General features: G+C 41.9%; 2 protein-coding genes across 5 annotated transcripts; one reads left to right on the top strand and one right to left on the bottom strand.

Moving 5' to 3' along the window:
• Positions 1 to 884: 884 nt before the first annotated feature.
• Positions 885 to 11,096, bottom strand: LOC115655354 (cytochrome c oxidase assembly factor 5). The gene is made up of 3 exons (XM_030570730.1): positions 10,876 to 11,096; positions 4,637 to 4,720; positions 885 to 2,233 (listed from the first exon to the last, which is right to left on the bottom strand). Exons 1-3 carry the CDS (start codon positions 10,975 to 10,977, stop codon positions 2,192 to 2,194), a joined length of 228 nt encoding a protein of 75 aa, XP_030426590.1. The 5' UTR covers positions 10,978 to 11,096; the 3' UTR covers positions 885 to 2,191.
• A 63-nt stretch (positions 11,097 to 11,159) lies between these two features.
• Positions 11,160 to 20,826, top strand: UNC50 (unc-50 inner nuclear membrane RNA binding protein). 4 transcript variants are annotated; one of them, XM_030570687.1, is made up of 6 exons: positions 11,160 to 11,235; positions 14,285 to 14,568; positions 17,174 to 17,294; positions 19,264 to 19,403; positions 19,488 to 19,589; positions 20,441 to 20,826. In XM_030570687.1, the coding sequence occupies exons 2-6, from the start codon at positions 14,289 to 14,291 to the stop codon at positions 20,575 to 20,577; spliced, it is 780 nt and encodes a 259-aa protein (XP_030426547.1). In that variant the 5' UTR covers positions 11,160 to 11,235; positions 14,285 to 14,288; the 3' UTR covers positions 20,578 to 20,826. The 4 variants fall into 4 exon arrangements, with proteins under 4 accessions (XP_030426547.1, XP_030426565.1, XP_030426576.1 ...); XM_030570705.1 differs by having other exon boundaries at positions 11,165 to 11,231; XM_030570716.1 differs by having other exon boundaries at positions 11,179 to 11,300.
• The last annotated feature ends 533 nt before the right edge of the window (positions 20,827 to 21,359 follow it).

The following is a 21,359-nucleotide window of genomic DNA, read 5'->3' as shown; positions in this document are numbered from 1 at the left end:
CAACCCCCATCCCCCAAGCATACCACATCCTCGATCCTCCCCACCCTCCTGAATGCTGCAAAACAGCCGATTGCTGTGGGCGAGAGGCATGGGGAGGGAGATGGGAGGGTGCGTGCTGCATCCTGGTTCCTCCCCAGAGCCTCCTGAACACTGTAACACAGCTGATTGCTGCATATGGGAGGTGCAGGGAGGGATGGGGGAGGCACTGATCCCGGAGCTCACTGTCAGGTGGGAAGTGCAGGTGGAGGGGAGCTCAAAGGGGAGCTGCTGGCCAATCCTGGTTTGAAGCCCCCACCCACTAGCTCCGAGGGGCTGCTCTTACAAAGAATCCTGCAAGTAGTGGACAAAGTACTGTACTAACAGGTGGCGGCCAAACAATGTTATAAGCGAACATTGCGCAACTTTAAACGAGTATGTTCTCTAATAGATCAGCGACGTAACAGCAAAACAAAGTTAACTGGGACAACATTAAGTGAGGAGTTACCGTACTGTCACATGTTCCAGCAAGAACTGATGTAGGTAGTTACCTACATTTCTGATTGCATTATGGTGCCATTCTTTCATATTTCAGAACTTTGTTTTATGGTTATTTGCATTGTTCTAAGATGAAATAACTCAGTTAAATAATTTTTTTTGTAATTAAGAGTAAGTATCTGAGCTACGCCTATTAGAAACAAAAAGTCTTCCTCTCTTGTTACTGTTGTTCCCATTCTAATAAATTAGTGCTTTAAAATATATGACAAATCAAATGACCAATTTTTTTTGGACCTGTGAAATGCCTAACGCTAGGCAGCATATATAATAAAGAACATCCTCTAATACTTACATGTTACAGACAGATCTGGCACTGAGAGGAGACATCCTTGATTTAAAAAACAAAAACATTTTTCCTTTCCCTTCATTTATTGTTTGGCCTTCCAATTGAACTACATTATGAATTATGCAATTATACAAACTTGTGAATTAAGTAGCACAAAAGGAACATGTGGAAATGCTAAGATTTAAAAAACAAGTTTACCATAGAAAACCAGTCATAATTTAAATGAATGTGAACGACAATTTGAAAATTATACACCCATATATACATTTTATAGTACGGAAAGGAATAAGAATGCAGGAATAAAAAAAATTATAAAGTTTGTGGTACATAATTAATGTTTAATATAAAATTAAGAAAAAATGTAATTTTGAATTGTAGTCAAGTGTGTAAAGTATATTTGTTTGGGTAGTAAGGGGAAAAAATCCAGCATAACCTCAAAGGAATCTAGAGGCTGTTGTCAGCATACTATAATAAAAGTGACAACCAATATCACTTCAGCTGCATGTCTGGGTGAAAAACATGACATTTAATTACTCTTACTTCTCATGTGCAACTCTTCCTCTATACACTAGTACTGGTCAGATGAACTATATTTCTCTTAAAAGTGGTGGTTGTTTTTCAAAACGAACAGTCACTTTCAGACAGACATATTTTAACTCTTAAGAGTAACTCCAACTTTAATTTAGCTCTTCAGTAGTGAAAGGCTACAATGTACGAATGAATTTACACCAACCATCATATTAAAAAAGGAATTTTGCGGAGAGAAGAAGAGATGGTGACACAGTTCTTGGGAACTGGACAGGTACCAACTGCACTCTAATTAACTGGAATTCACTATTGAGCAATATAAGCCACTCTCTTCCCCAGAGGCTAACCTGTACATTTCAGTGTATGTCGGCCCTGCCAACCTGGGAAACAAGAGACCTATCTCAGGTTTCCTGAATGATACTGCAGAACATTACTCAAGCGGTCTACCAATTTCAATCATTTTATATCTCACTCTGACAATGTTTTATGGTTTTAGATAAATAAAACCACAAACTTAAACTGAAAGGAAATCTCAATTTCAAAACAAATTGACTCAGCTAAAGATTGCTACAGCTTATTTTGGATTTTGCATAGTTTATTTAAAATGCATTAGGGCATTTCATATCACTCCAAACTGCCAGCCTAATATTGGTTTTCTTTTCAGTATTTTAGGTGCATGTCAGCCTCAATCTATCAGAGTTCTTGAAAGCAGGTATTTTCCAAGAGAATACTTCATGACTGGGAGGATGCAGCAAATATACTCTTCTTATTTTAGTCTCTGTATTTTGCTTAAAGCACTGATACATCCACAATTCGCCATGCTTGGCTCTCTTCACAAAGGCTTCAGTATCCCTTCCTTCCTCTGAATCTTGCTCTGGCATCCAACTAAAAATTGAAGAATAATTAAGTCAACATATTGCAAAATGTGAAATACTACTATTAGAACTGCTTTGAAGCAACTGTTTCTATTTCTGGCACTTTACAAACAAGGATACAGTAAAGAAAAAGTCACTGAAGAGAATAAATGGTTTTTCCATAAAAAGACACAAGACTGGCATGACAGTACATGGTAGCACTGTATTCAGAAATCTTACTCATAATTAATACTAGGTGACTGATTAGCACTGTCATGTAGACTTCAGATTTGCTGAAGGACCATAAACAGAATAATAGTAAGTGGTACAATAGAGTTGGGAGAGCGAGGAAGGTGTGTAGGTGAGGTGCTGTAGAGAATACTCAGTCTTATCTTACTGATCATCATTCATAATCTGGAGAATGTGGTACACAGCAAATTCAGATTACGTTAAAATAGAAGGTGTTGCAAACACCAGTGAGGCTGGGATAATATAAAAAGGAACCTACAGAGTCTATAAATATGGGTAAAATATAAAGTGAGATTCAATTTAGAAAAAATGCAAGCTAATATCCGAGGGAAATAATACATGGATATATAATTGGAGGGAAAAGCCTAAAGATTTACTGTACACCAGCATTTCCTAAAGCTGAGAGTGGATAGCTGCTGTACAGTAGATCATTTTTAACACTGCAGAGCGATATGGCAGCAAGAAGGGCCACATTATTTTGGCCTGGAATAGTTTCTCTTAAGTTTTCCATCCTCAAGGTTGCGATGACTGAATATTCTTGAATCCAACAATAATTCAGCTAGTATGTTCTACATACTTAAATTTGAGGAATAGATTACTACTATGCAAAATCATTAACTAGAATTCACTGCTATAGTACAATAAAAAGTTAGGTAAACATAAGTTTGACCATATTACACCAATTACCATGTCACATGTAGAGAGAGGGACGTGTACACTCCTGCCCATTTGTGTATCTAATTGCTAGCACAGAAACATACTTTATTCTTTACCCAAATACTGATCGTCTTATGTCCTGAAGCATGACAACTGAAAACCCTAATCATTTTAACTTAGTGTAAATGTTAAAAGCATTTGTATTTGCATGCAGTGCCACATCCTTTAAAAAATGTACTAAATTATTTGCCTCACTAGTACCCTGAGATAGTAAAACTCCATTTTAAGTTTGTTGCTTTTTAATTTAATTGGTCAACAAATACGTCTTTTTTTCTTATATTATGGGACAGGTTAAGCAGAACACCACAAATAGCCTTTTCTATTATATTCCTATTTAAATATAATTATCATCTCTCACTCTTTTCCTTTCCAGACTAAATAATCTATTCCAGAGGTTCTCAAACATGGGGATGAGACCCCCCGGGGGAAAGGGTGGGGAATGTATTCTGGGGGGCATGAGATGCTTGAGAAGAAAAACAAAAACAAAAAAACCTTACTGTGCACATTTTACCCACAGCAATGAATAACTAGCAACGCTAATTCCTCCAGAAATATCAGGTCCTCAGATGGTGCTGTGCATTTTGACAGATTTCTGTTAACCTTGCATAGCATTATACAAAGTTGTTGCCATTTGTACATTAATCCGTTCGCTACATTGCGGTGTGCACATTTAATTGTAAGCATCGGCCACAATCGCAGGTTTGCTTTTGCTATTACAATGGACCGTTGGCTCTGTTTGAATCAATGCCTTACTGTTTCTAATATTTAGTGAGGGGTGCATGTTGATTTTTTTCTAATCCGTATATGTACTTGTGTGGCGGGAGGGGAGGCATAAACTACTACAGACACAAAGAAGAGGGGCGTGATCAATTAAGTTTGAGACCCATCTACCTCGTCTTTTTCATCTGTCCTTGTTACATACTGAACTATAATGAGAAATATTTGAAGATTGTAACAGTGTTGTTGTAGACGACATGCTGGAGAGTAAATAATATGTTTGAAGACACTTTTCTAGCATATTTCTAGCTTAATTCCATTTTCCTCTGTTTCTTCCAATGATCTCAAATAGATAAGATTATGGTATGGCTAATTATCAATCTTATATATTAAAAAGCTATTTTACCTATTGAGCTTTCATATTTAAAATAACCCCAATTTTGTTAATCATTTCCTATTTTTACTGTAGCTGTCACACTCTGAGCCTTCTCCAATTTAAATGTGAATATCTTGTTGGATTATACCCACAACCTAATTCCTTGTTTTGCTTGAGTGCGAAAGATGTTCTATACTAATGTTCACAAGAGCTAACATTTATTAAGGACCAATTACAATTATGACAAGTAAGAAGCTATTCTACTTAGTGATGTCAATTTGATTAATTTCAATAGTGTTTTCTTCCTCATCAGAATCTTTTAGAAAAAAACACATTTGCTACAAAGACTAAAAAGCAATCAAAACAATCACTTACCATTGATCTTTTGCACTCAAAAAAAGAAACTTGCAAACTTCTGCAGTGTCCTTCCTTCAAGCATTGTCTGGGGTTTTTTCCTTCCTGTCACATGAAACATAACAGCATAAGAATCCAGTGTATTTCTTCAGTGGAAAGGACACTACAGACAAGGCAGCTCTAAAAAGTCATGTGAACACTGTTGAAACACTGTTGAAACTCTGTCCAAGCTGCTTTAACTTGTGTTCTTTGCTGTGGTACGTTCCTGAGAGTTTGTGAAAGTGCAGATAATAATTTTTCCCTTCCTCCCCCAACTTCAAAAACATGTGCCTGTATCAGTAAAATGAAGACCAGGGTGGATAAAAATCAATGATTTAAAATTTGATTTTTTTTTATTAAATCAGTTTTTTTTGATAAAATGCTTTTTGAGGAAAAAACCTATCTAAAGATAGTTTTTAGCTATACTGTATCTCATCATGGAACAGGGATTATAAATTCTAATTCTATAGTATGAGACAATAGATTCATGTAACGTTTAAGAAAAGTTTTGTAAATGAGTTCCTGTATAGATTATTTAGGGTAATCTTTCTATCTACCCAATGGGACTCATTGCTTAGTCTAGAAGATACTATCGGAGATGCTTAGTTTTGCAGTTCTCAAACTGTGGATGTGTCTCTCCAGAGATAACATGCTTGTTAACAGCAAAAATGTTTTAAATAAATATATAGTGGTGAGAAATAACAAATCTCAATCCTATTGGCCCTCTGCGAATTTGTGTACACAGAGTCAATCCCTTACCTCTCTCTAAAAGTGCAAAATTTCAAAAAGTTCAATGAATATAGGATTGTTGGGGACAGAATAGACTTGGACAAGGAGACCAAGTCTGGAGATAAATGTGAGAAGGCAGGGACAGGCAGTAGAAACAAAAGTCAAATTGTTTGAGCAGCATATTCCAGAAGTTTTGAGGTCTTTCTGAGTGTAGCCTTCATTGATTTGAGATCTAACATATCATTCTCTCACTAGAAGGGAAAACCTATAATGGCAGCAGGCTGTAAAAGAGACTCAGTTTGGGAATATTTTCATAAAGTTCCTCTACCTGTGGGTAAGACAGGCATGCGTGCAAAATGCAAACAGTGCAACAAAGAAATGCAAGATGTTTTCCTTCTCAGGAGGAAGCTGTGTTGAAGATGATGAAAGAAACATGTCTGAATATGCAGGATCTTCAGGTTGGTAAACTTTTTTATTTCATACTTCTTTCTTAAGGACTGCCTGTCTTCCTTCTGGACTATTCTTGAATTCTTATGTGTGAGCAAAAAATATAGTTGTTACTCTATGGTACGATCATTTTAGATGCAGTTGTGAAAAAAAAATAGCTGAAATAGGCAGATCTTCCTTTTACAATTTCACCTTTAAAGTAGTACTGACTGTCAATGAATGCAATGAGTGATACCAAATTAACAGTATGGTAATAATAATTAAATAACTGCATTGACTTATTTTGTTTAGGAGAATCCATCCTCAACATATAAGATTCTGAAGACTATCCACCTTCAAGATCACCATCATTTTTTAAAGTTTCAGAGTTATCTGCCAATGATAGTGTTTCAGTCACACCATGTATGTCACATAGCCACAGTATATTAAAAAAAACCAAACAACAACTCCATCATCCAGAAATAACCATAGGTAAATTTGTGATAAGAACCAGCAAATTACAAAAAAAGTAATTGATGAAAAAATCACCCGATTTGTTTATGCAGCAAACTCTCCTTTCCGTATGACTGAGAACCCACACTTCATTGACATGGTTCAGTCATTAAGACCAGGATACACTCCACCCAACAGAGCAGATGTCACGGGCAAATTGCTGGATAAAGTGTATGAAAGAGAAGCTGAGCAGTGTGCAAAAGTCTGGAGGGTAAAATTGTTAACTTGAGTCTTGATGGGTGGAGCAATGTACATGATGATCCTGGTTATGTGCCTGTGTGACAACAGAAAAAGGGAACGTCTTCCTTCCAGAAACAGCTGATACATTAGGAAATGCACACACAGAATACTTACAAGAAGTAGCAGTAAAAGCTATAACAACCTGAAAAAAAAAGTCAAATGTCTAGTACGCAGCTTGGTCACATGCTGAAAATGTATCCAAGATGAGAAGAAATTTAGAAGACAGCGAAGAGAGTCCCAAGCTAACAACATACGGTTGCAGGGCTCATTTGATGCACTTCCTAGCCAAAGACTTCCATGTTCCAGAAATAAAGGCTAATGTTGTTGAAATTGCAAAATACTTTCGTAACAACCACTTTGCAGCAGCTGCTCTGAAAAAAGTGGGAGGAACCAAGCTAACTCTCCCATAAGACGTGCAATGGAACACTGTAGTGGACTGTTTTGAGCACTACATCAGGAACTGGTCTAATCTGATGACAGTTTGTGAACAAAATTGTGAAAAAATAGATAGCACTGTCACAGCCAAAGTCCTCAACATTGGGCTTAAGAGAAATGTTGAACTCATGCTGAGCACCGTGAATCCTATTTCTGTAGCCTTGAATAAAATGCAGATAAATAGCTGTTTTATTGCTGATGGTGTTGAAAGTTGGAAGAAACTGAGTGAGGTCTTCAAAAGAGAAATATTCAATGACAGGGTTAAATTACAAGCATTACAAAAAAACAAACAGGACAAGCACTATCTCCAGCTCATTTTCTTGCAAATATTCTCAATCCTCGGTACCAGGGTCAAACCTTAACTGCTGAAGAGGAGTTGAGGGCTATGACATGGACATCCAGCAATCGTCCCTCCATAATGCCAACTATAATAAACTTCAGAGTAAGGGTGAACCGTTCAAGAAATATGTTTTCTTATGATCTTTTAAAGAAAAGTCACACCAGTGAACTGGTGGAAGTCACTTAAAGCACTTGGATTCAGAGACTGTTGAAGTGATAATCTCACTTTTAACAGCAGTAGCTTCTGCCGGTGTAGAAAGAATATTTTCTTCCTTTGGACTAATTCATTCCAAATTGAGAAATCGCTTGGGACCTGAAAAAGCAGGAAAGATTGTTTTTCTTTTCCAGATTATGAACAAACAGGAAATGAAGATGAAGACGACTAAGTTAGCTGCAGAAGCCAATATTTTAAGTTTCTCATGTTGACCTGGCTGACATAGTCTGTTTTTTAAAATATTGTTTTAATCTATTTTGGTTAAAAACAATTTTAACAAAAACCTGCTTTTAAAAAAAACTGAATGTTTAACTAAATTCAAAAATCCATATGCTTGTTTTGTTAAAATATTATATGTTTGCTGTTGAAGAAAAAAATCCACAATACATAACGTTGTTGTTTTATTTAAATAAAATAATTTAAATGTCTGTTTCGTGATGTTCTCCTCCTATTACAGCATGGCAAGAAAATCCACCAAATATTAATGATTAACCTGTTGAACTGGAGATAGTTCACCTCCCAATGACTTCATAAATATGCTTCAATTACCTATGATAAATGGAATAATCAATCAATCATTCATTTTCTGATATAGCTGTTAAACTAATCTGAAAAGTTTTCAAAATAAATCAAATTTACAAATGTATAGTATGTACCTTAAAAATGAAACCTACATTTATCTCTGAGTTCTGAAGAATATGTATTAAGGTTATAACAACCAGCAAGGATGCACTTTTATGTAGAAATCCATGATTAAATCAAGTATTCCCGACTAGTGATTTCAATCATGATTTTAATCAATTTTATTTAAATCAAATCCACCCTGAGAAGACAGAAGTATAATCTAACTGGATACACATCTTTTGATTGGTTTAAGATTTATTCAAACTGGACTTAATATAATGCGAAAAGCAACCTATCATCACCAGAAGACCAAAAAACAAAACAAAACAGTGGTAATTGCGCTGGTGAAAGGTGTCAACTAGACAGTCTTGGAGACACAAGTTTTCTACTTACCTACAGAACACAGACAGCAGCAGGGCAAACTTTCCTACAACATTCTGCTAATGTGCTTCAACGCTAACTGAAGGGCCCATCTTTTTCATTCTCTATTTCCATGCAATCCTGAGGCTCCTATTCAAGTAGCCAAGCAAGGGTCCCAACTGTGGTGGGAGTTTTCCATATGAACTTTTTTTTTTAATAAGCTGAAATTTTATTAACAGTACAGAATTTCTAACATAACCATTTGACTTTTTATAGAATAAAATCACACTACCACACCTGAAGTTCTGTATGATCAAATTTCAACATTTCTGTTTCAGTGAACACATATTTTCCCAGCTCATGATTACATACTATAAACTAACCTACTGTGACACTTTCTTGGGGTGCCCAGGACACTGAGTTACTCTGTGAGCCCCCTGCCTCCAGTGAGAGAGAGACTGGTGCTTAATTGGGTATCACCTCCCTGACCCTTCCTGTCTGTTAGCCACCCAAAGAACCTCCACTGGGCAATGCTAGCCCTCATTTTTCTTGTTATGATAGGCGTATCTTAATCCCCATGCCCCTTTGAAGAATTTGATATCCAGCCTGTCACTAGATACTCACAACAATATCAGGTTTACTATCCTCAATGGAACAGCTCACATACCAGCTTGTTTGATTTAACTAAGAATCAGCTCAGCACTGAGATCTATTTGTTATCAATGGTTAAGATTTAAGAGTAAGGACAATAAAAATAGAAATTTTATATATATATATATATATAAAAAAAAAACACAAAAGGCACAGCATGCTTTCTAGCAATTAAACTTAAGAGGCTGACCCTCTGACTAAGGAATTTTATCTCACCCAAAATGTCTTTTGTAGTGTTTCCAACCAGGGCAGGTTAGGATCCTGTTTTCATGAATAAAATCCCACTGACTGATTACTTCCTCAGGAGCACGATAAAGATGCATCCTTTTGCCTTCTCTTTTATTCCCCCAAATTAATTATTGGATATTGAAGTCAGGATGCCTCCCTTGCACCTCAAAGTTTATTCCATAGTGTGTTGAGGTCACATCCTCATGCTGACTTTGTATGCACACAGGGCTTCCATTGTATTGGCTGACAATGCTTAATTTACATCGTGAACTGAGGCAGACAGGTGATATACAATCTTTTGTCTGTTAGGTACTTCTTCGTCAACTTTGCCTTGATTCAGACTGTAGGAACATATTTCCTTTATATTGTACATATATAACTTTTTACATTGTATCTGTACAGACATTTCACTAGCATATTTATGATCACTGCGTTTTCTGGCTTTAATATAAGATTATACATGACATCTTTTATGGAAAGTGGTATGCTAGGTATAGTGAGTTTGGCAGGCCTGTCAAGAGTTACTGTTACAGAAGAGTGACTCTTTTGCCAGTCGGCACTGAGGAATTCTTAGGGGTCACACACACCTTCTCTTACAATGATTCTGATTATTTATACTTATCCCTGTTGTAGGTGACCCTAAGTAAATAAATCATTGTGGAATTCTCAAGGAGATATATCGATCCCCAATAAATCAATCGCTATCCGCCGATACGGCAGGTAGTCTGGACGTACCCTTAGGTTCACTCCCTCTGGGACACCTCGCATTGGTCACTGTCAGTAGACAGGATACTGGGCTGGACGGACCTTTGGTCTGACCCAGTATGGCCGTTCTTCATGTTCTTAAGGTAAGGTGGGTGAACTCAGTCAATGACCCTTCTGAGGTAGCTGTATCACCTTTTTTGCCATTTACTGTGGGGCACTAATACCTGCAGTGCGGTAGCACACGTGTAAACAAAGGCAAGACTTCAGTAAAGTGACGTGTACAGGTGGAACTGATGGCAAAAGGGGAAGACCAGTGTCCAGCTCTTCCCTTTCAGTTGTGCCAAATCCACGGGGCTCGGAGGAGCGGTGACTGGCTCACCCACATCAGTCCAGGCTGGGACCGACTCGCACAGGGGGCAGATCTGGTGAGTCAGACGCGGTTCTTTGCACACGGTCACTTGTCAAGGGGGGTCCAGGCTCCGTGCAGCCGCGAGGACCCAACCGCTTTGCAGGGCAACGACGCTGCGGGACCGGGCGCGAGTCAAGTGCAGTGTCCTGGCCGAGGCCGTCACCAGGGGTAACAGGGAAGGGGCCGCCCAGCTCCCCACATTGACTGTATGACGCAGGGGGTCTCTCAGCAGGCCCCGCCCCTCCCGCGTACCTGTATGACGCAGGGGGTCTCTCAGCAGGCCCCGCCCCTCCCGCGTACCTGTATGACGCAGGAGGTCTCTCAGCAGGCCCCGCCCCTCCCACGTACCTGTATGACGCACGGGGTCTCGAGCAGACACTGTATCAGGTCCTCTCGAACCCCTGCACAGGCCCGCCCGTCCTCCTCCTTCTCCTCATAGTATTTGGGCATCGCGACAGCGCTCTCCGCACACAGCGTTTAGGCGTCTCACTGCAGCACCACCACCACAGCCTCCCAGTGCACTATCCAACACACCACCATCTTGTTGTCCTTTGACCCAGCTACGGCGCACGCGCAGAAACGGCCGCCGCTCTTTCCCGCCGAGGCAGGAACTACCATACCCAGCATGCCCCGCGGCCCAGGGTCACGGGCCGGGTCAGGGGGCGCGCGCCGTTCTACGTTGCCGGAAGCAGCTGGAGTTTGCTGTGGGTGCGCGCGGCTACGGGCGACCCTCGCGCTGTGTGTGGTTGGGAGGGGCGGGGCTGGAGCGGCAGGTGAGGGGGGCAGTTGCGCGTGGAGTTCTCGCCCCCCGGTCTTGGGATCCCTGCGGGGTGGGGGCCCCTCCCTTCTACGGCTGCGCGCGGCCCTCACTTCCCGCCCCCCCTCCCGTCGGGTCCTCGAAGGAGGCGAGCCCCGCGTCGCGCCTCTGGGCACGTGCCCCGGGCAGATCTTCGCTGGGGAGGCGGGAGCTGAGGGCGGACCCGTCTCTACCCCAGGGGGCGGCGCGCGGCGGGGGGGGGGGGCTTGAACCGGGGGTGGGGTGGTCTCCATCGGTGCTGCCGAAGCGGTTCCACTTTGCGGGGGCGCTTAACTAGCCTCGGCCTGAGAGCGACTCTAGCCCAGCGTTAAGGCGGGGCCCAGGGCGCGCACTGGCGGGACTTACTGGCTGTCCTGCCTCTCGGGCATCAGGGACAGTCACTGCTGGGGGCGGGATGTGAGATGGTCTGAGTTGGTATCTGCGGTGGCTCAGCATTTGTTCTTTGTCGTGCTCAGGGTCTAACTATCCCCATATTTGGGCTGGGGTGGCAGGTTTGGAGAAATTTTGGTAGTGCCCAGAAACCCCCTCCCCAGCTCCACCCAGCACCTGCTTAAGGCTCTGGGAGGGAGTTTGGGTGGGAGGTGGAGGCCCTGGGCTGGGGATTGGGGTACAGGCTCTCAGAGGGAGTTTGGCTGCAGAAGGGCTGAGAGGTGGGGGTGGGGATGGGGATCTGGGGTGCAGCCTCTGGGCTGGGGCAAGGGATGGGGGTGCAGGAGAGAGTTGGGGGCAGGAGAGGCTGTGTGCAAAGGGGGTGGGAGTGCAGGCTCTTTGACAGAGTTTGGGGATGGGAGGGGGTGCAGGGTGAGGGCTGTGGGGATGGAGATGAGGGGTTTGGAGTGTGGGGTAAGGGCTATGGGGATGGGGGTGAAGGGTTCATGATGCAGGTGGAGGCTTGGCTGGGGCAGAGGGTTAGGATGCAGGGGGATGAGGGCTCTGCCTGGGGATGAGGGGTTTGGGGTGTGGGAGGGGCTCAGGGCTAGGGCAGAGGATTGGCGTGCAGGGGGATGAGGGCTCTGGGGTGGGGCAGGGATGGGGATGAGTTTGGGGTGCAGGCAGGCTGCCCTGGGGCTGGGGCCAGAGAGGAAGAGGCTGAGCGGAGACAGCCTGGAGCTGCAGGGGAGAGGCAGAGACATGCTCCTGGGCCTGGTAGGAGGTGTGCAGGGGCAGCACGTGGGGGCCGGGGGACACTCAGGGGAGGTGCAGGGTGCCAGCAGGCAGGGCCGGGGGAGAGACCTGGCCCCAAACATTGGTGGAGCCGGGCCCTGAATATTGCTGGAGCCCGGGCACCATGGGCCCATAGAACTCGCCGCCCCTGTATTTGGGGTCAGGCAGAAAGTTCACCTAGGTCAGATTGGTAGTGACTTCAGCATTTGGGGTATTTTGCCTTCCCCTGCAGTGTGTGAGTGTGGGTCACTTGCTCGGATTATCTGGGTATATCTCAGTCACTACTTTGCCATTGCAGGAGCCTCAGGCATTGGTGCACCTCAGACTATGACACTACCGATCTTACAGTGGCACAGCTATACCGCTACAGCTGTGCCACTATAAAGTCTCCTGTGTAGCTGCTCTGTGCTAACAGCAGAGAGCTCTCCTCCTGTCATAATTAAGCCACCTCAATAAGCAGTGGTAGCTATGTCAGCAGGAGAGCATCTCCCACCAACATAGCGCTATCCACACTGGCACTTTTGTCAGTGAAATGTATGTTGGTCGGGGGTGGTTTTTTTCCCCACCCCCAGTCGGACAAAAGTATTACTAACAAAAGTGCTAGTGTAGATGTAGCCTTAGTCCTGCCTATTCTCTGCCTGTGACACATCATAGTCTCGTCTCCTGTGGGCAGTAATATTTTGGTGGTTGAGTTTAGTGTAGGGTTCTGAGTGGTGGTGGTGGCCTGTGATATACAGGCAGTCGAACTAGATTATCTGGTGGTCCTTTCAGGCCCTTAAACTATGACTGATATTCAGAGGTCTGAGTTCAAGACCCGGTTGCATTGACTATTTAATTAGTAATACAAAGTGGAACAGCTTCAACAGGACAGATTGAGAGACCCACCCCAGAATACCCAATAATCAGTTGGCACTCATCTGAGACATGGAAGACTTGGGTTCTCCCCACCTCAGGCAAAGGGGAATTTTGAATCCAGGGTTCTCAGAGCCTGGGTAAGTGCCCTGCCCCCTGGGCTGAAGTTTATAAGGGGGGAGACAATCATCTTGTCTTCATTTTGTTTTCTTTGTTGCAAGAAAGAGCTTAGGTAGGGAGAAGGTTCATGGCTTTGAATCCCAAGCAAACAGAGGTGGCTCTCTCTAGCCCAGAATTACATGCCTATGTTTCTTTGAGGAGTGGGGCACACTGAATTTTTATCTGAAATAATTAAAATATAATGCAGTGTGAAATAGAACATCTTTAACAGTAAAAGCATTCAAGGGCAATTGTAAAACTGTACATTTATACTTAGTGCTTGAAGTGCTTTGTTTCCAGAGCATTGTACAAAGATTGTCACAGCACCCCATGCAGTAGGCAGGTAAATATTTGTGTTATACATGGAAAGGGGAGGGATAGAGAGGTTACATAATTTGTCATAGGCCACATACTGAATTAGTAGCAGATTGGAATTAATTTGTATTATTGGTACCAATCCTAGTGCGTAGGTCTCTTAACTATGGTATTTCAGTACACTGTTTTTAGGCAGCAGAAAGGTGAATCAATTAACATAAATGGCCAAATTTTGAAAGGGGCACACTCTAGCTTATAGTTTTTCACGTAGTCTTGCTGTCACAAGAACTAGTATTTAGCTAGCTGCTTGCCTGATTACTCTTGGAAATTAGATTGATATCTAAATGCCATAATTAACACTGCATAATTTAAAACGCTTCTAATTTTACATCCGTCATTTCTAAGATTATGTAAAATAAATTAGTTTTAACTTTAAAATCTTTCCTTCAGAAAAATGTTGCCAACCACTTCAGTTAGTTCCCCAAACCAGGGCAATGGTGCATTAAACTCCAGGGATGCAGCAAGACATACAGCGGGTGCAAAGCGCTACAAATATCTAAGGAGGCTCCTTCACTTCCGGCAGATGGACTTTGAGTTTGCTCTTTGGCAGATGCTCTACCTGTTCACTTCACCACAGAGAGTTTATAGAAACTTTCATTACCGAAAACAAACAAAGGACCAGTGGGCAAGAGATGATCCTGCTTTCTTGGTATTGCTGAGTATTTGGCTGTGTGGTGAGTGTCTGTTTCCATGACCAGCAAAAATGAGGTGGGAAGGAGGAAGAATTGGGCATTAGCCTAAGATTAGGGAGGCCTGGGTTCAAGTCCTTGCTCTGCCACAGACTTTCTGTGTAACTTTGGGCAACTCATTTATGCCTCACTTCCTCATCTGTAAAATGGGGTAAATAGTAGTTCCCAACCTTACATGAGTGCTGTGAGGATAAAAAGTTTGTGAAGTGCGCAGCTACTACAGTGATGGTGGCCATATAAGTACCTAAGATAGATAAGATCTTTTTCTTTTCAATAAAGTTGCAGGAATGTACCTTCGCAGGGGGGTTTTCAGCACCCTGGGGTTTTTTCTGTAGAGGCCCAAAAAAGCTGATGAGTTATCTACATTCAAAGGTTACAGTAACCATTCAGAAATTAGAGAACCAGGGTAAACCGCAGGGTCTAGCTGTATCTAGAATCCTCTAAAGAGTCTTCTTTATGTTTATTGTAATCAAGTCTTGTCTCTGTTTTGTGTTTCAAACTGAGGGGGTTTCAATAATTGTGTCATAGCAAAGACAACCAGAGGAATGAATGACAATTTTTTTTTAAATAGTTGAAAATTTAGATGATTAGAAGATGGGATGTATTATTGTTATGTGTATTACCATAACACACAGGCACCCAAATTGACCATTGTGCTAGTCACTGTGCAAAAACAGAACAAAAAGACAGTTTCTAATGTTGAACCCATTACAGGCAAAGTACCCTTTACACAAGGGTCTGTCCTTGCTCCCCTTCTCATCTACTTTTATACCTTATCTCTGGGTCATCTTATCTATGAACAGAAATATGCTGATGGCTCACAGATTTGCCTTTCTGTCCAAACTAAAATCTTGGACTGTCTCTCTGACATCCCTCATGGATATCTAGCTGCCAGCTCAAGCTAAGCATGGCTCAAACAGAGCTCCTATTCTGCAAACTCCCTTCCCCCCCATACCTTCCTGCTACCTCCTTTCTTGATCACTGTGGATAACCCCACCATCCTGCCTGTCACTTAGACCTGTAATCCAAACATTATCTTGACTCAGGCCTCTTGGTAGGTCATTACATCCAGGGTGTATCTAAGGATAGGCCTTTCTTATCCATCCATCCAGCTAAAACTCTTGTCCAAGGTGTCATCATCTCATGTTTCAATTACTGTAACATCCTTCTCTCTGGCCTTGACAAATGCGGTCTTGCTCCACTCCTATCCATTCAAAATGCTGCTGCAAAGATCATTTTCCTAGCCTGTGCTTTGACCACATCACCCCTCTCTTTGAATCCCTGTACTGGCTGCCTCTTCGCTATCACATCAAACATACGATGCTTGTGTTCACAGTCAAGGTCCTTCGTGATCAGTCCCCAATCTACCTGTCACTTCTCATTTGCTATCAGTCTGTGGATGTTCACTTCCTTTCCTGCGATGCCAGCCTCCATTGCCCACTACTCCCATTGTTAAATTTTCAAACAGCGCCTTCATGCTTTCTCCCATGCTGACCCACACGCTTGGGAGGAGCGCTCTATAAACATCAGCAAAGGAACATCATCTACCTTCAAAAGCCTTCTCAAAACTCTCCTTTGCTGTGATGCCTACAGAACCCTTGGCAACAATTAGGCTGCTTGTATGCTGAGACCTCTGCCTATCATGCTGTCCAGTATTGTGTCATTGTTTCCTCCTATACTTTATCTATTTGTTGTCTTTTGTCTGATACTTACATTGTAAGCCCCTGGGGGCAGAGACTCACTTTTTGTACTATACCTAGCACAGTGGGGTCGTAGTCCACAACTAGGGCTCCTAGGTGCTATGATAATACAAATAATACAGAGACCAAAGCCGCAGCGAGACATTTCAGCCATCACCAATCAAAAGAAAATCTTTTGCATGTAAGCTTCAGTTCAGATTGTGTTTTCACTATTGCCTTTCAAAAGACTACATCCAGTCCGTTTTTGACATGGCACAGTACCTGCAGTCATAAGAAAGCTGTTACTTCTGAAATTCTAATGTTCCTTTGGTTGGATGGGAAATATTTCCTAGATCCTTTTGTGTTTCACGGATGTTTTCCCAAAGCTGCCAAACAAACTCCATAAGAATGTGTCTTATGTGTACTGCATTTTCATTCAACTAAAATGGACTGGAACTCTGAATGCCAGTCTGAAGGACAACTGAGTCTTCAGAGCCAGAAAAGTATGCACTGTCATGTGGTTTTGTTGTAACCGAAAGCAGTGTGTCTTCAGCTCTGCTTGTTGCTCTTACTCTGCACTTCTGCCTAACAAGGTATCGTCTTCATAAAAAGATTGTAAGTTTAAAAATGTGAGATTAGTTCAATGGCAGTAGTGCCACACACTGAACCTAAGCCAACCACAAGTGGTTTGGTATGCACGGTTTGAATGAAAAAAGGGGCTGCCTTGCAGAAGATCTTAGGGGTGAGGAAGAATAAAGGGGAAAATGTTGAGATTTCAGGAGATCTCCTCCAAAAAGTTAACCTTTGGAATGTCAGAGTTTGAGGAATTGGCATTGTTTGGTGCTGCAGCATTTTTCCAGCTAGGAAAGATTAATTTCTCTTTTTCCCCTTCTCTCCCCCCCCGCCCCCAGTCTCTACTATAGGATTTGGATTTGTGCTGGACATGGGATTTTTTCAAATGATAAAGCTACTTCTTTGGGTTGTGTTTATAGACTGCGTAGGCGTTGGCCTTCTAATAGCAACTTTAATGTGGTAAGTAAATAATTCCACCTAGAACTAAGTTGGGCATTGCTATAGGGCAGTTGACAAGTCCCTGTTGCTGAGACATTGTACTTAAATGTGTAACGATATGGCTGCTCAGAAGAGACGGTTAAGAATTTTCATTGGCTGTGAATAGAGCACTATTATTAGGAAAGAGCATTGGAAAATATTTATTTTGCTTGACCTTTTTCTGCAAAAAAAGGTTAATACTTACAGGAAAGTTGTCACTTACACCTCTCAGTGCCTATTTTCCTGCTGAGTTCTCCTGGAAGCAGTGGCATGTCCATTCTCCAGCTCGTAGGCAGAGGCGCAGCCAGGCGGTTCTGTATGCTGCCCCATCCACAGGCACTATCCCTGCAGCTCCTATTGGAGCACATAGGAGCTGGAGCCGGGCCATGCCATGGCTTCTGGAGCTATGTGGTGCAGCCCCTGACCCAGCGCCCCAGCTGGAGCACCACAGTGGAGCTGAGCCATGTGGTGCAGCCCCTGACCCAGAACCCCAGCTGGAGCGCAGCAAGCTCCAAACCCCACTCCCCAGTGGGAGCTTGGAGGCTGGCTTAAAACGGCTCGGCTCACAAGCTGTAGTTTGCCCACCCCTGAGATATAGTGTTCCAATTCTAAGAACCTGTCAGGGTAGTGAGGGCCAAGAATCTCCCTGCAGACACAGGAGACTTTTCCAGTACTTGAGGGTAGCACTTGATGATGGGGCAGGAGTTGAGAATATGTTGGATGCTGGTTCCTCTGCAGAATTGGGCCTCTCAGGGAAACAGCTGAGAAAAGTCCTACCACTGTTCTCCACTGCTGAGCTGATCAGAGGAGACCAATAGCAGAGGCAGTGTTCTGCCTTCAGTTGCTTCCTCGAGGCACATGCACAGGAAGGGCTCAATTCTCACACTTGCTCTTTTCTCTGCTGCTTGTGTGGTTCACTTGAAGCAGCAGGGAGGTGGGGAAAAAGGTAGGAAAGCCATTGTCAAAAATGTAAAGGAAATCAGGGGCACTTCAAAGAACTGATTTCTTATTAGTGAAAACAACATTTTAAAGTAGAGTGACCTTGAAAAAGAGAGCGATTCAATATTTGATTAAAAAATCACTTCGGAAGTTTGTTGATCATATGAGGAATGTTCTGCTCTTATTCCAGGTTTAAGCCCAGAATGAATGATCAAATTCTTAGCTCTTCACTCAGGTTTTAATTAGGCAAAACTTCCATAGACTTCAGTGGAAGTTTGCCTGAGAAAATTAGGCTAAACTATGAATTTGGTCCATAATCTCAAGACCAGAAACCACGTTTGGCCTGCTTTGTTTTTGGTTGCAGCAAGTAATGTGGTACTCGTATCAAGTTAGTACCCATATTTTAAGTATTTTGTTGCCTTTTTTGGTGGAGCTGAGGCGTTTATTAAATGAAGTAACATTATTAAATGTGTGCATTCTGTCTCTAAAATTGAATGCAACTGAACTATTTTTGTAACACAGGAAATGTGAAGAGGTAGGCTGTACCCAGCCTTTTTGGGAAGTGAGTGGATGGGCAACTGAAAGACACTGCTTCTTCAATATCCTGTAATTACACCAGCAGTCTTTGCAAAAGGAAGCTGCTGTTCTCCTGTGCACAGTGTTTGCACTTCCTGCTCAGCATGAAAGAATGTGACTACTGCTGAGAGAGAAATAGGAGAACAAAAGCTGGTCTGCGCTGTCTTTGAGGAAATACTCACCGTTGCTTGGGCTACCATGTTTTATTCACACATTAGGGAAACATTTTCCAGTCATCTGAGGTTGGCAATTATGCAGAGATATTTGCAAGGATTGAATGTATAAATTAAATGGTAAAGACTTGAGGTTTTTTCCTGTATGCAACTTCATTACTTTAACTATAGGTGGAATGTCAAATTAATATTATAACTTTAGGAAACATGAAAGTGTGAAATTGTCTCATAACTTATTCCTTTTGAATTTCTTTTCCAATTAGGTTTATTTCTAATAAGTACTTGGTAAAGCGACAGAGCAGAGACTATGACGTGGAATGGGGATATGCCTTTGATGTTCATCTGAATGCTTTCTATCCACTTCTAGTCATTTTGCATTTTATCCAACTGTTTTTCATCAATTGTAAGTAGAACATCCTTTTTAATGCTTTTTGCCATCGTGCTGGGCCTCAGGCAGGTAATAGAGCAACAGTCTTCTCTTTTACAGATGTTATCTCGTCAACCTCATTCATGGGATATTTTGTTGGGAATACAGTATGGCTCATTGCAATTGGTTATTATATCTACGTAACATTTCTTGGGTACAGTGGTAAGTAATTTCAAAAGCTTTTATTAGGCAATTGACTATATGAAAACAACCGAGCCTTAGCCCAATAAGTTACTTTAATTTATGAATTCATAGGTCTGCAATGATCATCTCAAATGCAGAAGTGGGAATTCAGTGTTGATTTATTTTTAAGCTGTCCCTCCTAGATAGATGTCTTGTCTTCACTGTTTAATGAAGCAATTCCACATGCTCCCTTGGCAGTTTGTGCAATTCTGATACATTTTTTCTGAACATCACTTTTCCCCTATTTCCTTCCAAACCCAATGCTACCTCTGTCCTGGGTGGTTGGAGTTAATCATTTGTAATCCTTTGCCAAGAATGCTAGGTACTCCCTTATCTAAATGTCCAAACTAAGTTAAAAAGTTTATACCTAAAGGACTTGTCACTTCATGGAGTGGTATTAAAACACTCTTTGCACAGAAGATATTGGTACTCATGCTCACCATTGTGTTGTACTATAATCCAATTAATATGCTACTTCAAACCTTAAGACCCTTCCATTAGTTTTGGATTCCCAGATTGACTAGCGAGGAGTAATGCAACAAAATCATTGAGCAGGTTGGCTGTACTAATGAATACAGACCTACCTCAATTACTCCTCTCCTCTGATAGAAGGTATTCTGTATCTGGGCAAAGGGCTGCAGAATCAGCATAGCAGGAATGATAAATAGGCACCTAGTTTTAATCGAGCTGTTAAGAAATTGATGAAATGCTGGCAGCCTCTCCCCAGGGTCCTTCTGAATGTAACAGTTTATGGTTTTGGTCCATTAATGCAACTAATTGCTGGTTTTAAATAATTTTGTACTCTGATTATAATTGTATTTCTTTTCTAGCATTGCCGTTTTTGAAGAACACAGTTATCCTTTTGTATCCATTTGCACTCTTAATTCTGCTGTATGTGCTCTCATTAGCACTGGGATGGAACTTCACCAAGACACTTTGTACTTTCTATGAATTCAGAGTGAAATAAAAACAGGTCTTCATATGTCTCTACTGTGTAGTTTGTCTTAGCTGCTGACAGTATGAACATCAAGACCTATGGTTGTACATTTTCTTTGTAGATAAGTGTAAAAAGCTTGAAGTGTCTATTGCAATTTTTAATGATTAAAGTATTTACAAACAGTAAAAATGTTATGTATTCTGTATGAATACTTTTGCAGTACATTCCTCAAGACAAACTACCTGTACATTTTTGTAATAAATCTACTTATGAATAAGTTGAATAGCCTAATTCTCACTGCTGATATGGTACTTATCCCCTTAAGACACATTAAGTTTGAAGACAACTAGCCTCCATCTGTTTGTTCTACTAAGTGATTTATAATGTTTATTATTGTGTGATTCTCAGGTTTAATGCTTCTTCTGTTTAGCTACACTAATAATGCCTGACTGCTGCTCAGTCACATGCTCTAGCTACTCACGTCAATATTGTACGGTCTAAGTTCTTACAGTGCATCAGCCACATCTGCCACTCTGAGCAGCTGGAGTCAGCCAAAGCAAGGACTCCTGCATGGGGGCATGTAGTGAAATTAGGCCCGCCCCTATGGATTCAAAGGTACAGCTGTGACCCCCTGCCCCCACACACCTGTACTGTAGGGATATTAGGACCCAGGTGCTGCCTCCCCTGCCATACAGCTCTGGGGCAAAAAAAATGTAGACAATCAGTGTGAGACTCTGCTCGCCTTCCACCCCTGTGTCCTGTCTATTTAGATTGTAAGCTTTTAGGAGCAGGGACTTTCTTCTACCATGTTT

Source organism: Gopherus evgoodei, chromosome 1, assembly GCF_007399415.2.
Source record: "Gopherus evgoodei ecotype Sinaloan lineage chromosome 1, rGopEvg1_v1.p, whole genome shotgun sequence".
In the NCBI taxonomy this organism is placed as follows: domain Eukaryota; kingdom Metazoa; phylum Chordata; order Testudines; family Testudinidae; genus Gopherus; species Gopherus evgoodei.
The sequence above is the reverse complement of the archived record's forward strand: the minus strand, read 5'-3'. Positions and strand labels throughout refer to the sequence as shown.